This window comes from Sapajus apella, unplaced genomic scaffold (assembly GCF_009761245.1).
Source record: "Sapajus apella isolate SASKATOON/1434 unplaced genomic scaffold, GSC_monkey_1.0 scaffold7, whole genome shotgun sequence".
Classification (NCBI taxonomy): Eukaryota; Metazoa; Chordata; class Mammalia; order Primates; family Cebidae; genus Sapajus; species Sapajus apella.
This window is the reverse complement of record NW_022436947.1, coordinates 7,428,309-7,445,615: the sequence shown is the minus strand read 5'-3', so window position 1 is coordinate 7,445,615 and position 17,307 is coordinate 7,428,309. Positions and strand designations below refer to the sequence as shown.

Here is a 17,307-nt window from a genome sequence, read left to right as displayed (position 1 = left end):
GGTTTAAGTGAGAAATGATAGTGCAAGAACACATTGCTGTTACCAGGGATGTTCGTTACTATTGGGGTGGTTGTCATTTCTGGGTCTTTTCTGTGGATAGATAAAATATTTCAGGAATTCAGTTAATATTTCCAATTCAAATTCAGGACTTTCTGGATTTTTACTTTAGTTTTTTTTCTATTATGTATTTCTCTTTCTTCCACACTGAGAACGCTGCCTCTGAAAGAGACAGGAGATGATACACTCTCCTATTAAATTACTCCTTTGATTTATCCCGCCTTATACACCAAACAGTCTCAGGATAACAATGCTAATATCACCAGCACTCATTATGACAGCTGAAAAATAGTAAAATCATTTTTTACAAACATTCTCCCCCCACTATATATGGATTCATAGCTACACTATCAAAGCATAGTCATTGCATACTCTCCCTTTCTTTCAACTTCACTAGTTTTTTGTTGTCTAAACTTATTCTTCACTAGATACGAAAAGGATTATGGGAACAATATTTCCTGACTTCTTGTATGTGGGTAACAGTGTGATAATTAATAAAATATTAAATAAGTAAGAGGCACAGTGATCTCCTATACGTTATACCGGGGTTGTAATTTTTATCATTATCCTGTTTCCTTGTTCTGTTTATTTTGTCAAGGATGCCAGTGGTGTGTATGTTCAGCGTTCTTTCTCTGTCTTAAATATTCATCATTTTCTCTTGAATCCTTTTTTACTGCTCTTCATGTCTTTTTTATTCAAATTTTTTTACTCTGCTCACATTCTAGTTTTCTTAAACCATTGTTTGTTGTGTTTATTCACTCTGGTGTTTCTTCTGGTTTAGTTTTTGTTTCTAAGGTGTTTTTTTTTTTCTTTATTTCTAATTCTTTCCTGAGTTCTACCACCTCGTTCCTGAGTTTTTAAAATTGTAATTTATCTGTTCCTTAATGTTTTGTGTCATTTTCTTAATGTCTTTTAGTTTATTCTGAAGTAGTAGGTTACAGATTATTTTTTTCTGGTTTTATATGAAAGCTTTTATTGTCTATTAGAGTGTTACTCTCCTCCTTTTTCTCTCCCAATAAGTTTGTGTAGGATTCCACTACATACTTCCTGATGCTCATTTTTATGTGAAATTAGTTTTCTCAGACTTTTAGAAGGGACCACAATTCCTTCAAATAGCATCAAAACATATGGATTTCCTGGCTCTGTTCTGCTCTGTCCCCACTCCTTTGGTCTAGACCTTCTCTTTCTTTTGCTTCTGTTGACTCCATTCTAACACACTTTTATTCTACCCCGATCACCTTCTCTGGGTTCTGGGCCTGTCTTAGCAAGGAGCCCCAGGGGGTCAGTTTCAAGAATTCACAGTTGACCCAGCTCCTTTAGAAGTTCCTATGACTTCTTATACTCACCCACTACTGGAGTGGGAACAAATCCTCTTCTGTTCCAGCTTGTGGTTCCCAAATTGCCCTGCTTTGCTTTTCAGTGAATATGTTTCAGCTGTCTTGGCATTCCCTTTCCAGGTCTTTCAGTCACTACCACGCTTCCTTCAGCTTCCCCCTGCATAGAACCAACACCATGCAGGTGTTGTGGCTATCTGTGATTTCCTCCTGCTTAGATACTGATACCATGCAGGTGTTGTGGTTATAAAAGCCCCACCTGTATTTTTGGGTTTGTGGAGCTACCTTGCCACCTGGTTTTGTTGCAAATTTTTTGACATGTTTTTGATTTTGCTATTTAGTTGCTTTGTTTATTTTTATGCGGAGAGTCTAGAAGATCCAAAAAGTCTGCTGCCACTACCACTGTCATCTTCTCAGTTACAATAAAATGTAAATTAAGCATTAATGGGGGAAAAAGTAAGGGTGGTATAAAGTGAAATCACAGTAGTAAATGGTATACTAGTATAAAATGATTCCCAGCAAAATAATAACAAATTCACAGGAGAGTGAATCATAACAAACACAAAGTAAATTCACTGCAGACCTCGTTAATAAATAGTTATTTTATAGCAATGTCAAGCCATTTAGATATATTTATGGGATTATTTAAACCTATAGTTTTGAAATGGTGAAGTTTAAATAGGGCTTGTTCCTTTCTTTTCTCATTACATCCTCCCCTGACTCCCCCAACACAATTTTCTCCTCATCCTGTTTACATAGAAACACGGAGCTCAGGGAAAGAGTAAAATGACTTTGGTAATCAAATACCCACCTGAGAGTCTGTGTTCAATGTGTCCACATTAGCTCTCATACGTCACGGTTTCCTAGGCACAATTTCAAAAGCTTGACCTTTTTCAAGCTGGGAACAGTTGACAGCAAATTCTAATCCAGATTATGAAATATAGTAAACATTATTCACTCTCTATGTTATCCCCCCAGATTTATACTGTTGTACATTAAAGCGATTTATTGAGGTCCTGCTTTGTGCTAAGGTATGTGTGCTGTGTACAGGGATACAGCTGTGACAAAAGGGATTCTGATCTCTCTGGAATGTGACTTATTTCCAGAGATGTTCAGTGTGCCAGTCTTGGCATCACTACGGGTAAGTTATTGTGATGCAAAAATGTTTTTACAATCACATCAACTTAATTCTTAAAAATGGATTTTAAAAAACTCCCCCTAAAGACATGAGAACACTTGAAACTATGCTAGCCCCCAAGACTAAGACAGGTGATTCATCTGGAGTTGTGGCTTCACCATCTTTAACTATCCTCTATGCTTTCCTTTGCATGCTTGTTTGTTGTTATTTCCTATGAAATGTTAAGTAAATGCCAGTTTATAGTGGAGGCTGGTAATCACATAATCAAAACAGCAAGGAGTATTTCAGATTAAGTTACTGGGAGCAAAGATTAATGGTATTTTAAGTGTACTTGCTGTTTAAATAAATGCCATTATAAAGCCCCTTTGTAAGTAAGTCTTGTATGTAAAACAAATAATCACTTGTTAATACATCTTTTCTGTAAATTAAGAACTTTGTATATTAGGTTTGTTTAAGGGAGGAAATCCAGTCCTGGACAGTTGCTAAACAGATCACATCCATCAGGCGATCTGTGTATCCATGCAACCTCTGCTATTTATAAAACAGCCTGGGCTATCTGGGTTTTCTTTGCTCTTTTTGTTGCCTTTTGCCACCAGACCATAAATCTTTTGAATGCAGAAACTGTCTTTTATGTATCTGTATCCCCATCAAATGCCTACTAAATAGTGATAGTGATATTAGTGAAATAATGAGAGAAAGACCCCCTCCCCATCAATTTTTCCTATTTCAGGGCCATAATTAAACTTTGGTGGGTATGTTCATTCAATCAGTTAGCCACTATATGTGCTGAGAGCTGGGAAAACTAAAAAGACCATTAATAGTCTGAACCTTTGAGAAGTTTATAATCTCATTGGAAAGATAAAAATGCACACATAAAATGTTAATAAAAATTGCCATATTATTATTTAGATGTCAAATGGAGTTTATACATTACAGACTTTATAAAAATATTTTGGCTTTATTTATAAAGTTTGTGCTTTTCTTTCTCTTGAATGAACATTGTTTTTTATGCCTGTCTTTCTTCCCCCTTTTTCTTTCCACGTATTTGTCAATCTCTAGTAAAAAAAGAGAATTATTTTAGCTGCTTTAATCATCTGCATTTTTAACATCATTATAATTTTCTGATGATATTTCTTGCCTAGGAAAGAGATTCCATACACAGACAGCATGAGGCAGCCCGGCAAGCTCTAATAGGAAGGATACACCCTGGTCACACACTCCTATTTCAAAGGTAGCAATTTATCACGTGTATTTATACCTGAGCAACTTTAGGTTGCCTTCCTAGTGTCCAAATATACCAAAAGAATCCTAAATCATGAACATAAACAGAGACCTCTGTCCTAAAATGGACCCAGTGATTCAGCAGTAAACCCAGTTCCAGAAGTTGTTTCCTTTTCATTTATATACATTTTTAAAAGGCACAGTATGCTCATAGCTACTAGAAACTGATGATTTTTTGAAGATTGCAAAGAATATTTCTGATGGCGTTTGAATAGCAGTACTAGGTTTCACCAAGGCTATTCATGACCGAAGGTTAATTATATCCTATGATGCGTGACCCTGTACTTGTCTGTCATGACTCACAGAACAATAGCCATTAATTATTTGTGGGATCAACTGTTTAATGTCTCTTTTCCATATTAGACCATAAATTCCATGAGGGTGGGAAGAATTGTGTCTTTATTATAAATCCATGAATTCTTAATCCTCAGTATCAAATGTTTCACTTAGTGCCTGCCACGTAGTAGGGCTTCATAGATGTTAGTAGCTATAATAATTTTTGTGTGACCTTTTAGAATATTTGGATAACGAAATGGAGAAGTCCCTGTTTTCAGAAAGTTACTAAGATCACTGACAAAATCTTAATTAGAGCATTCTATGAAATTTTTAGTAAAGTTAAGAATGCAGTGACTCAAGAAAGCAAGAATTTAAAAAAACATTTAAAATTTTCATTTTGGTTCTTTTATCATTTTTAATTTTATCTATTGAGAATCTTTAATCAATATACATTAAATTACATTTTTCTTCACTTGTTTCCTGCCATATCAAAACAGAGTGGTTAATTTTCTTCATGTTGGTAGGCTACATTTGGATAGTCTGATTCAAAAGACAGGCTGTGTGAGATACGCAAATTTGTATGGCAGGGGTGTTGGGAGGGTGGTGGCCAGGAATGGGACACTTTTCCCCAGAGCAGCTGAAGCTGGGGCCTAGGTGACCACTGCCTAGCAGAATGCCAGGCCTGTTCAAACACCCTGGCCAGAGAAACTATGCAATTTTAAATATGAGTTCCAAATGGGTCATCACAAAGGCAAAAAGATGCTTTGAATTTGCCTGCATTTATATGCAATTGGGCTGCTTTGCACACAGCAACTCTAGCAAGTCTGAGGCGAAGAGCAGCAAGGTTTATTCACGAAAAATGGCTAATGATTCTTTTTCTTTCAAGTCACTCTGAGAGAAAAGACTTGGATATAAAACATATGAATAGATGAAAAAGGATACTTTATACTAGAGTTTAGTTGAAAGTATAATGGTAGAATTTTTAGAAATATTTTACTTGGACACCATTTCAAGGCATTAGATTATAAATAAAGTCGGAAAACACCTATTTTTAACTTTTATAGCAGTTGCTATGTTGCTAGCCCTTGCATAACAAATGGACTAGGATTTATAACAGAGTACATATGAATCTCAAGGAAGATAATTTGCCTGTATTAGTACTTTAATGGCTAAGGAATAGTCACAGCAATGCATATTTACTTAACCTTCAAATTAGAATGTAATGATGCCAATGACTTAGACAAGCTCTGATGTGAATGTTTCTGAGTGGATACATTACATTATTTCACATAGATCTCATTGGCATTTGGGTTTATCTGGGATATTTAGTTATACCTGTGTGTGCACTTGGTATCATTATAAAATCCTTTGGTTTCTTTTTTAAATTTCCAATTCTAGGGGTCCAGTACCAGTACCTCTCACCAGAGGTCTACACTACTATACAACTTTAGAAGAACTACAGAAAAGTTTTGATCTTTGTGAAGACTACTTTAAACCTCCATTTGGACCATATCCTGAAAAGAGGTGAGTTGAGGTATTTTGTTGGATGGAATTGGCTATTTTCTGCTGGTTAGTTAAAATCATGGTACTTATCTGTAGGCTTCAGAGAAATCCTAAAACTGTGAATGAAGCAGGGCCCCAACTCCCACTGTAGAATTCAAAGGGAGTAGACCCTGCCCCTCTAAGGAGGGCCCAGGCATATAACCTAGGTTTATACCACTGGAAGCTTTTATGTGGGACTTTGAATCTTGAGGGAGTGATACAAAGACACAGGGGCAGTTAGAGTTATTCAAATCACCAGTAGCAGAAGAACCAAGATTCCAGAAGAGCACAGACATCCATTGTGGTAAGGCAAGTAACGTTCTACCAATCTCTTCCTGTACTGTGATTCAGCTGTGTTCTTGGCTCCTAGCTTACCTTTATTCCTGCCTAGTTTTAAAGCGTGGTTCTCTAGTTTCCATCAATTTTATAAAGTACCCCATAGCCTTCCAAGAATTCCCTTTTAAATATTCACATTAACCAAAGAGTGTCTGTATTTGCAACCAACCACGCTGATTAGTATGACACTATATTTCAAAATGTTGACCAACTGAAGTCCAATATAGAAAAGGTCATTTCAGGGTCTCAGTGTTTAATATGTCATAGTGTCGTTCAAAAGCTGAAAATGTTTAGGCTGAGGGCCCCACATAGACTACAACAGAGCCTCCATCACTGATTGTAGCGCTGTGCTTTTGCCAACATTCTACTGTATGTTGTTTCTCTGTCAGTTGCTCCTGCCACTGCAATTGACCATCTCTCTGTAAAAGAAATTTACACGAAGATTTGGCTAGTTGGGTCAATTGCCATCTACTACGGGGTTCCCCTCTTGGGTAGAGATCGCTAGCCAGGAGCCTCATTGGTTGCTGGCTGGTCTATAGATTGGCTGTCCCTATGTCAGTCACCTAGTCTTTAGCCAGTCTTCTGTGTGGTTAGACCAGTGACAGTGAACCAAGTGGAAAACCCTTCAGAAGGGGTCTGTGGGTATGGCAGTCTCTCTGGAGCATCCAAATGCATGGCAATGTAATTGACATACAATGTGACTAAAAGAAAGCTCACCAAAATGTTTATAGTGGCTATTTCTCTATAATTACCAGTTATTTTATTTTTCTTCTTTATCCTTTTTTTCTGTAACACCTGAATTATTTCCACATGATATATATTTTATTTCTATATCCTAAAAACTCTTAAAAATCCGTAAGAATTTAATAAAATATTCAATAAATGAGAAAGTAAAAAGATTTATACCAAAATATTACATTATTATCTTCTAGTGATAAGATTATGGCCAATTTTTGTTTTGTTTTTTTTTTTTCATTCCCCATATTTTCAACAATGGTCATTTTTATAATTTTTGAAGTATTAGTATAACTTTGCAAAGTTATTTTAGAAGCCCGTCACAGCAAAGGGATATTTTACGAGGGTGATATAATGAGAATGAAAACTTTTAAAATGAGCAATCCTTTATTTCTGAGTTTTATTGTTCTGACACTTGGGGTTTCCTCCCATAAATTTATGATGAAAAATAACTGTCCTCTCTAAATGGTCTCCGCTCAGTCTGCACATTTCACTAGAGATTAAAGACCCTAGCATTATAATTAGTTTAATTAGCTTTCTGTAACCATATTGAAACTGTGATCTCTGAGGATTTCTTTGAGCTCTGAATTATTAGAACAGTGAGGTAGGCAGATGGGAATACAGCAAAAAAGAGAAAACAAAAATTCCTAATGGGCTGCAGTAGGTTTACACATCATCTCTTCCCTTAGCAAAGGGGGTCAGGCCTGTGGCTCAAGTCTGACACTTCACCTGTGGTCATGCACGTGTCTTTGAAATCCGCCGCTTTCTTTCTTCTGACTTTCAACGTGTATTCATTTAATACTTTGACACAAAGGAAAAATAATTGTTGAAAGGAAGAACTTGCTTTGTAATGCCTTTTTTGGTGTGTGTCTTAAATGCAGACATATTCTTTCCCTAAACCCCAAATTCGTATGTTGGAGTCCTGACCCCTAGGACCTCAGAATGTGACTTTATTTGGAAATGGGTTCGCTGCAGATGTAATTTGTTAAGATGAGGTCATACTGGAGTAGTCTGGGTCCTAATCCAATAAGGCTGTCTTTGTAAAAAGGAGAAATTTGGACACAGGCACACACCTAGGGAGAATACCTTGTGATGAAGCCTTAGATTGGGGTGATGGGGCAGAAGCCAAGGAGGACCAAAGCTTGCCAGCAAACCCCAGAAGTGAGAAAAGGCCTGGAGCAATTCTCCCTCACAGACCCTGGGAGGAATCTACCCGGCTGGCTCCGTCATTTTGGACTCTAGTCCTCCACAACTGTGAGACAACAGATTTCTGTTGTTTAAGCCACTCAGTTCACGGTACCTTGTTATTGCAGCCAGAGCAAACTAATACAACTTGTATTAAAAATCCAGTGAAAAAAAAATTTTTTTTTTTTTTGAGACAGAGTCTTGCTTTGTTGCCAGGCGCCAGACTGGAGTGCAGTAGTGCGATCTTGGCTCACTGCAACCTTTGCCTCCCGGATTCAAGCAATTCTCCTGCCTCAGCTTCCCAAGTTGCTGGGACTACAGGCTCATGCCACCACGCCCAGCTAATTTTTTTGTATTCTTAGTAGAGATAGGGTTTCACCATGTTGGCCAGGATGGTCTCGACCTCTTGACCCCGTGATCCGCCACCTCGGCCTCCCAAAATGCTGGGATTACAGCCTTGAGCCCGGTGAAATTTTTTTTGGTCACATTTTTTCTGTGTTCCCTTTAACATGCTACATATTTATAGGCTATGTATATATATAATGTATATGTTTTAAATATAACTACTATTGTATGCACTATATCTTTATCACTTTGGGTTATTGCATTTTTCACTAAAAGGTGGAAGAACATCTTTATACATGTATCATTTGATAAAAATCTCCATCCCATAAAACATAAATGTATCTACTGCTATATTTAGGGGAAAAGACAGTCTAGGAATACATCTAAAGAGAAGATCCCAAGCATAGCTTAATAATGACAATTTCCCAATACAGGAGGTAGAGGAGAGATTTGTTCAGTGACTGGGAGATCCAGATGTTGGCAATACTGATCTCAGTTTAGTCTTCTCTAGAAAGTGCTCCTTGGGCAAGATCAATTATCCTCGGTGGGAACAAGAGATTGGGAAACAAGGCTTCCTAGGAGACTTTGCTCTATCTAAAGGGGACCTAGGCTTGGTGCGGTGGCTCACACTTCTAATCCCAGTATTTTGGGAAGCCCAGGTGGAAAGATTGGATCACTTGAGCCCAGGAGTTCAAGACCAGCCTCGGCAACATAGTGAAATCCTATTTCTACAAAAATAAATAAATAAATAAATAGCTGGGCATGGTGGTGTGTACCTGTAGTCTCAGCTACTCAGGAGGCTGAGGCGGGAGGATGGCTTGAGCACAAGAGATCAAAGCATGATTCCAGCCTGGGTGACAGACCCTCTCTCAAACAGATAAATTAATTAAATTAAATAAAAGGGGCCTAGCATTCTGGCATAGAATTCCAAAAGCTGTTGTCCAGCAACAGGAAGACAGTCCCAAGAACTCAGCCCATGATAGTAAGATGGACCTCCTCCTGTGAGCAAGAAATTAGACCTCTGTGCCATCTCATAACAAGTAACTGACACTTCTAAGCAGAGCCCCTAGGATGCAGAGTGCCCTATCCCAGAATACCTTTCTCTGGGAATGTTGGTGCCGTGTAGCCCTAGCTGTAGTTAACAGACATCTGAGGTCCAAGTAGTAGGGAGGTGCCTATGCCCAGTGGCATGTGAGCTTTCCAGGAGAGCTGGTTTGGAATTCCCAAGTGTACCAGTGCTGCAGCCTCTGCTTGCTGTTCAAACATAACAGACAAATGTGAGGGACATGCATTAGCTGCATCACCTTCAGTATGCCTATACTACCCACTACCTGACCTCCTGGTCGATGACAGACCCAGATGATAGCTACTTGCACTGTGTTTTTCAGTACTAGAGCTCTGAACTCCTGACGACATCTCATGAAGACTGGCTTCCACTCTTTTAATCTCTGCCACAGTCATAATATCATCCTAGTAAACATAGATGCCTTCATTTAAATGGCAGGCTTTACATTGTATAGACCCAATTGCATCAGACTTTCCTATTGCCAGATACAAATCTAAGTTAAATGTGGAGTGTGAACAGTGGAAGTCAACTTGAACTTGATCCTAGAAATGTACTTCTTTCCTGGGATAGGGATCATAATATTGGATGTACAGAAAAGGAAGTATAATCACAGCCTCCTACTAGGTTCTGCAGTGAAAAATTACCTATTAATTTTCAGCATCTTAATCAGCCTTTGGCCAAATCATGAAAAGACAGAACGATGAATACAAAGCTTAATGTAATCAACCTTGACAGTGAAAAGCAAACCTGTCATGACAAAGTTTAGGAGGTAGGTGGAGGGTCAATATTATTATCTGTTGTTAATGAAAGAAGAAATGGAGGTTTAAAATATGATACATGAAGATGCTGCTCTGATAGATGGAAGAACTGACAATAGTGATAGAACTATGTCGAGGGAGTGTTATAAAGTGAGTTAAGGTCTTCTGTATCATAGCAGAAATCCTATCTATTAAAAGATGTTTAAAATTGATGTCAGGGCTGGTGGGGGTGGGAGTCGGTGGTGGCTCATCCCTGTAATACCAGCAGTTTGAGAGGCCAAGGTGGGCAGTCACCTGAGGTCAGGAGTTCAAGACCAGCCTGGCCAACATGGTGAAAACCCGTCTCTACTAAAAGTACAAAAAAATAGCCAGGCTTGGTGGCATGCACCTGTAGTCCCAGTTATTCAGCAGGCTGAGGCAGGAGAATCGGTAGAACCTGGGAGACAGAGTTTGCAGTGAGCCAAGATGGTGTCACTACACTCAAGCCTGTGTGACAAAGAGAGGCTCCATCTCATAAAAAAAAAAGTTGTTGTGAATAACGTTATTTAGAAATAGTTTGACTATTAAGCCTCTCTGCATAATTTGACTTAATTTTAACTATATGTAGAGTAATTTGATTAAAATGTTAATGAGAAGTTTTTGGAGACATGAGAAAAACTTTGTCTGGGTCCAAATCAAATTTAAAAGAAAATTGGCAAGCTTTATACAAAAACAACAAAAGGGTTAATATTCAGTATGTAAAGAGTTCAGACAAATTGGTAAGAAAAATGCTGCAGTCCTCAACAGATCAGTGAGCAAAAGACATACACAGTTCACAAAAGGACTCTGGGGAGAAGCTAATGAATAAATATAAAAAATAATGTTTAATCTTGCTCGTGATTAGAAAGCATTTTTAAATAATATGCCACTTTTTGTTTGTTGAATTAGCAAAACCGTTATTTTAAAATTATTTTTTAAATGGGGCAAAGAGAAAGGTACTGCTAGAGGACCCAGATTTTGTTGGGGGATAAAATTTCACAATCTTTGGGGAAGCAATTAGGAAGTTTATAGCAAAATCTTAAATAATATATTTACTATTGACCTAGTTATCCCGCTTCTTAGACCATTCAGGCGGCTGTAATAAAACACCACAGACGGTGTAGCTGATAAACAGCAGACATTTATTTCTCCCAGTTCTGGAGCCTGGGAGTTGAAGATCAAGGTGCTGGCAGATTCAGTGTCTGGTCAGGGCCCACTTCCTGGTTTCTAGATGCTGTCTTGTGGCATTGGGTAGATGTGTCCTCTACACAAGGGAAAGGGTGAGAGAGTTCCCTGGAGTATTTTTTTACTTCTTTTTGAGACAGGGTCTCACTCTGTTGCCCAGGCTGGAGTGCAATGGCGTGATCTCAGCTCACTGCAACCTCTGCCTCCTGGGTTCAAGTAATTCTCCTGCCTCAGCCTCCCAAGTAGCTGGGATTACAGGCACTCGCCACCATGCCCAGCTAATTTTTGTATTTTTAGTAGAGACGAGTTTTCACTATATTGGTCAGGCTGGTCTTGAGCGCCTAACCTTTTGATCATCCCGCCTCAGCCTTCCAAAATGCTGGGATTACAGGCATAAGCCACCGTGCCTGGCCTCTCTGGAGTCTTAAATAAGGGCACTAATCCCATGAGGGCTCCACCCTCATGACCTAAGCACCTCCCGAAGGCCCCACCTCCTAATGCCATCATCTTGGGGATAGGAATTTCAACATAGGAATTTGTGGGGACACAAACATTCAGACCCTAGCAGTTACTAATAAATTAACATGTGGAAAACCATCACATGCAAGGATACTCATTAAAACAGAAAAACTTAGAAAGACCCTGAATGTCCAAAAATAACAGAATGGTCCAATAAAGCATGAAGCGTATACTTGGTGGACTGTTATGCAGCTGTTAAAGATCAGGGTTCAGAAAACTGTTGGTAACTTAAAATTGTTCACTGAAAATGTGCACAATTACTTAAAACCAAAAGAGCCAAACTGTGAGTGGCTTTCTGTGTGTGATTTTCCTTTTTCCTTCTAGGTTCTGTATTTTCCAAATGGTCTAAAATGCATATGATCGACTTTTTTAATGAGAAGCAATTAGTGAACTTTATTTTCAGGAAATTGATACAGTGTCTAAAGATAAGTCAATCCAAAACAATTGAACTGACATATGAATGTGTATGGGATATGAGAAGCAGAGTTACAAAGCTAGTGGGTCTTATGTGACACTCAACTGCATGCCAGTTTCTGTTCTGGGAATGTGACATATGTTATCTCAACACACACACACACACACACACACACACACTGTAACTACTACCTGGCGAGAAAAAAATGCTGTCTTTTCCTCATTTTTAAAATGTGGCAACTGAAGCAAGTTATTTAGTGAGTTAAAGGACTTGAAGCTATCAAGTCTCAGAGCTGAGGTCTGAACCAAGGCCAAAAGGGTGGAATCTTTGTGCTAAGCCACTTGGCTACACTCTCTACAAGGCTTAGAATGTAACTGAAGGAAGAAGGCATGTGTGAGGGGAACACCAATGACACAGGAAGGTCTGTGATGAATGAAAGACAATTTAGTTCAGACATCTTTTTTGTCTGATTTTCATTATCTTCTACCAGAAGTTTCTTTCTTCTTCCCAAGCTACCTCTTATTTGCTAAAGCCTCCCACTATATGCCAGCATCTCCAACAGATAATTCACATTCTCTGTGGCTTTCTAAAGGAACATCATTAAACTTTTAAAAATGGGAAGTGCCCCATATTTGCATTTCAACTCTATGTCTGAGGGGTTTGCCTACATTTATACCTTTTCTTTTTGACACTTGCTGTTAACTAGAAATCTTTCTCTTGTGTGCATGGGGGAACTTTTTTGCTTGGTCTCAGCATGATTCCTTGCCGAGGTCCTACCAGTGACTGAGGGCACCTGGTGATGAGACAGCTGGGGAGGTCAAGAGCACTGTGTATAAATACTTCAATCAGCCACCATCTGGTCCTGGAGTCATTGGCTGGTGACATCCAGAAACATGGACCAGAACAAGTCCCCTGTGGCCTGTCAGAAGAGACGCACATCACTTGGGTTATGGTGCCTTCTTCCCAAGACCTAGCGGTATTAAACTCCAGGCCTCATGCTTTCCCCCTCCTGCCACCCCTGAACCTTCTCTTTAAAAAGTCTATTCCTGGCCAGATATGGTGGCTCAACCCTCTAATCCCAGCACTTTGGGAGGCCGAGGAGGGTGGATCACCTGAGGTCAGGAGTTCGAGACCAGCCTGACCAACATGGAGAAGCCCCGTCTCTACTAAACATACAAAATTAGCCAAGCGTGGTGGCGCGTGCCTGTAATCCCAGCTACTTGGGAGGCTAAAGCAGGAAAATCACTTGAACCCCGAAGGTGGAGGTTGCAGTGAGCCAAGATCAAGCCATTGCACTCCAGCCTGAGAAAGAAGAGCGAAACTCCATCTCAAAAAAAAAAAAAAAAAAGTCTACTCCTTGATTTTGTCTTTTTCCAGTTAGTTTTCCAAGCCAGCATCTTTCTATCATTCCTGAAGTTTACTTTGACTAAGAAGCATTCCAGAAACATTAAGTTGGAGACGGGAAGCCTGCCTCCCAGTGAGGCCCTTCAGATGCCATGATGCTCCCTCTGCAGAGAGCATTCTCCTTCCTTCCCTCCAGTTTCAACCTCCAACCGACCTTCCCCCTTTTCTAGCTAATTCATCCCTCAGGTCTTAACTAAAATGGCACTTCCTCAAGGAGAGCTGTCCTGCCGTGCCTAATGTCTCATCTTACAGCATCTGTTTCCTTTCATGTCTCAGTTTTTGCAAAGTACTCTGTGTGATTAGACACCTCTGCCCCCCGTCTGTAAGCTGGAGGGAGCAGGTCCATATCTCACGTTCATTGCTATATCCTCTGAACATATTCAGTCTTTGAATTGTGAATGACTTGACAAATGAGTGACAGAAAAGGGTTAAAAGCATAAACAATCTTTGGGGTCCCAAGGTGGGGGATGGGGACTGCACGGGTCAGGGAGAGGGGAGAGGTTTGTGTCCACCCTGACAGGTAGAATCAGAGCTGTCCCCCTTGCTGAGTCAGGGACTACTCAGGGCACGGCATAAACATTTAGTGAGGGAATTTCACTTATTAAATCAATTTCAGACTCTCCAATGACAGCAAATTTGGTGGGGATGGGGCACAGTCATAGAAGTGCCTGTAAACAAGGTTCAGCTGCTTGCCAGGGCTTTGTAGGACGAGCTCCCCTGGTAGAGCTGCCTCCCTGAAAGGGAGCCAAGAAACAAGTGAATCCCAAAGGAGAGGAGCCTGGCAGTAGGAAGTGTTCTGGCTCAGAAGCAGGGATCTCAGGCGCCCAGTCATACCTGAACATTATCCTAAAAATGGAATGAATGTGGGGCATCGTGTCTCACACTTGTTATCCCAGTCCTTTGGGAGACTGAGGCAGGCGGGATCATCTAAGGTCAGGAGTTCAAGACCAGCCTGACCAACATGGTTAAACCCCATCTCTACTGAAAATACAAAAATTAGCCAGGCAATATGGCACGTGCCTGTAATCCCAGCTACTCGGAAGGCTGAGGTGGGAGAATCACTCGAACCCAGGAGGTGGAGGTTGCAGTGAGCCCAGATTGCGCCACTACCCTCCAGCCTGGGCTTACGGAGCGAGACTCTGTCTCAAAAAAAAAAAAAAAAAAGGAAACAAAATCACAGTCCCCAAAACCTATGCCCCAGATGAGGCCACCTAACGTGGTTTTGTTTCTCTATCCTTGAAATAGCACTGATTCTAAAATCCTGGAGATTAGGATCTGCACCTTACTCATCTTATTTTATACTCCAGCACCTATCATGATTCCTTGCTCAGTAGATACTTAGCTATGTCTTGTGTAATGAATGAGACATTTATGCTAATGTGTACAGTACCTAATATACTTTAAGATATGTCAGCTGCTAGGTAGCACCTGCTATAGACACTGTTGAAAACTAGCTCAACACAAGACATGCCCACCAACTACTGTGGACCTGATAAAGGTAACCCAGGGGAAGTCATAGGCATAGATCGTGTGGCCATTAGTAGTGCATACTTTGCATCTCAAAAAGATCTTTGATTTTTCATTTTTTCAGTGGCAAGGATTCCTTGGTTTCCATGAAATATTCATTGTTTCGGTTCTGTCCGTGGTCAAAAGAATTGCCTTTCCAGGCTCCAGAGGGAAGCATTTCTTCACACCTAGGATCAGGAGCCAGTGACAGTGAGACAGAAGAGACCCTGAAAGGTATGAGTTAGGTCAGGCGTGGTGGCTCATGCCTGTAATCCCAGTACTTTGGGAGGCCAAGGCGGCTGGATCGCCTGACATCAGGAGTTCCAGCCCAGCCTGGCCAAAATGACGAAACCCTTGTCTACTAAAAATACAAAAAAATTAGCCAGGCACGGTGGCAGGCAGCTGTAATCCCAGCTACTCGTGAGGGTGAGGCAGGAGAATTGCTTGAACCTGGGAGGCAGAGGCTGCCGTGAGCTGAGATCGCACCACTGGACTCCAGCCTGGGCAACAAGAGCAAAATTCTGTCTCAAAAAAAAAAAAAAAGATATGAGTTGTTTTATATCTGGTTCCATAAATGTAAGTCTATATTATATTTATATATGTTTCCCACTGTCTTTCTTATTAATCCTGATTTTTGAAAATTAAATAAGAGTATTGAGTCAGAATCTCCCTCTAAGGTAGAGTGTTACTCATTTTGTTGCTCATTGTTATAGGTGAAAAACAAAGTTGAGAAAGGTGGGGAATTCACCCACGGTCACTTAGCTATTTGGAGAGGAAGCTGCTGCCCTGTCCACCTGACCACATTATCTGCAGGGGTCTGGGGCGAGGACCACGTGCTCTTCAGAGGAGGCTTTGGTGAGGCAGACTTCATTCAATGAAAGTGAAGAGAAGCATGGAGGCTTTGAATTGCAGTCCAGCCTTCACTGTGGCAGTTTGGCAGAATGCTGATGGCTTTAGGCTTGAAGGATCTGGCCCAACTCCCATTCACCTTCTTTTTGCCCCTAGATCCCCAACACACGTGTGAATGTGCAAGTCCAGAGACAGAATGCCCATTGCATTTTTCTGTTTGGGCTCAGTGGCGGTGTTCACAAATATCACTGAATAAAGACCTCGAACATGGTGGGGAAAACAGGACTGGAGGTCAAAATGGGAATGGGAGAGAATAATCGGGATGTCAGGAGGAAAGGTCGGGGGTGTTCTGTGAGTAGCCGACAGAGGAATGAATGAATGGGGAGAACTCTGTAACACATGGAGGCTAGGAGGGAGCCACCATTTGTAGTCTTGTGATGTTTTGCCTGAACCTTTCTTGCTCAGGTGACCCGAGGAACTAGAAAGAGAACGAATATAGACCTCTTAATTTGCCTGGCATGAGAAGACCCAATAGATGGTGTCTCCAAAAGGCCGGGATTAGTAAAGCAGGCATCTTCTAACCAATGTGAGGGTGGACTCTCTTTCACTGCAGTGGTATTCAGGATAGCTGGCTGGAATAAAATATTTTCAAGGATTTGACTCATGTGGGACACAAGCAATAAGGATGAGAATTCTAGCACCAAATCTCCGGGAAATAATTCCAAATTCTAATGGCTTCATGTCAGCGTACAGGAAGTGGGAAATGTTCTCAGAATTCTGGAAAGGCTGGGACCTGCCAGTCCAGGACCCAAGAGGACCAGGAGTTCTGGACCAAACATAGCACCAAGGTTCATCACAGTTCTTGCTTCCCATAGGACAGTGTTCCTAGACCATCCCATCTCATTCTCTCCCCTCTGCCTGAATTCTTCCTTAAATGGGATACTTAGAGTCAAACACTGCATTCCAAACAGTCTGACCAGAGCAAAGTGGAGCTGTTATCAGTGGTGTGGTACAGTAGAAAGACATTAGATCAGGAATCAGAAGACTGGAGTTCTATTTCCATTTCTCTAATGTCTGGCTGCGTAATGTGGGGCAAGTCAGTTAACATTTGGGCCTTGGGAGTCATATCTGTCCTATAATAATAAAGTATTATCATATATTACTATATATGAGTGTAGCATATATATGCATATTATAATATATAATATTGAACCAGATAAGATGAGGTTATAGTACAAGTAAGAAGTAACTTGCTAGGTACCTGCTAGATGTTGTGCTTGTGAATTTTTATCCACATGGCAGAAGGTTGTGCTGGTTTTCTTTTTTCTTTTTTTTTTTTTTTTTTTGGGACAGAGTTT

The 17,307-nt window shown here is 40.3% G+C and overlaps 1 protein-coding gene across 1 annotated transcript in view; it reads left to right on the top strand.

Annotated features, from left to right (window-relative positions):
* The window catches only part of LRGUK (leucine rich repeats and guanylate kinase domain containing), a 120,836-nt gene that overhangs the window by 99,129 nt on the left and 4,400 nt on the right, over nucleotides 1-17,307 (top strand). The window contains exons 17-19 of the mRNA XM_032275949.1: nucleotides 3,672-3,760; nucleotides 5,485-5,610; nucleotides 15,186-15,334. Of these exons, the coding sequence (XP_032131840.1) occupies nucleotides 3,672-3,760; nucleotides 5,485-5,610; nucleotides 15,186-15,334 (364 nt within the window). The remainder of the gene's footprint in view (nucleotides 1-3,671; nucleotides 3,761-5,484; nucleotides 5,611-15,185; nucleotides 15,335-17,307) is intronic.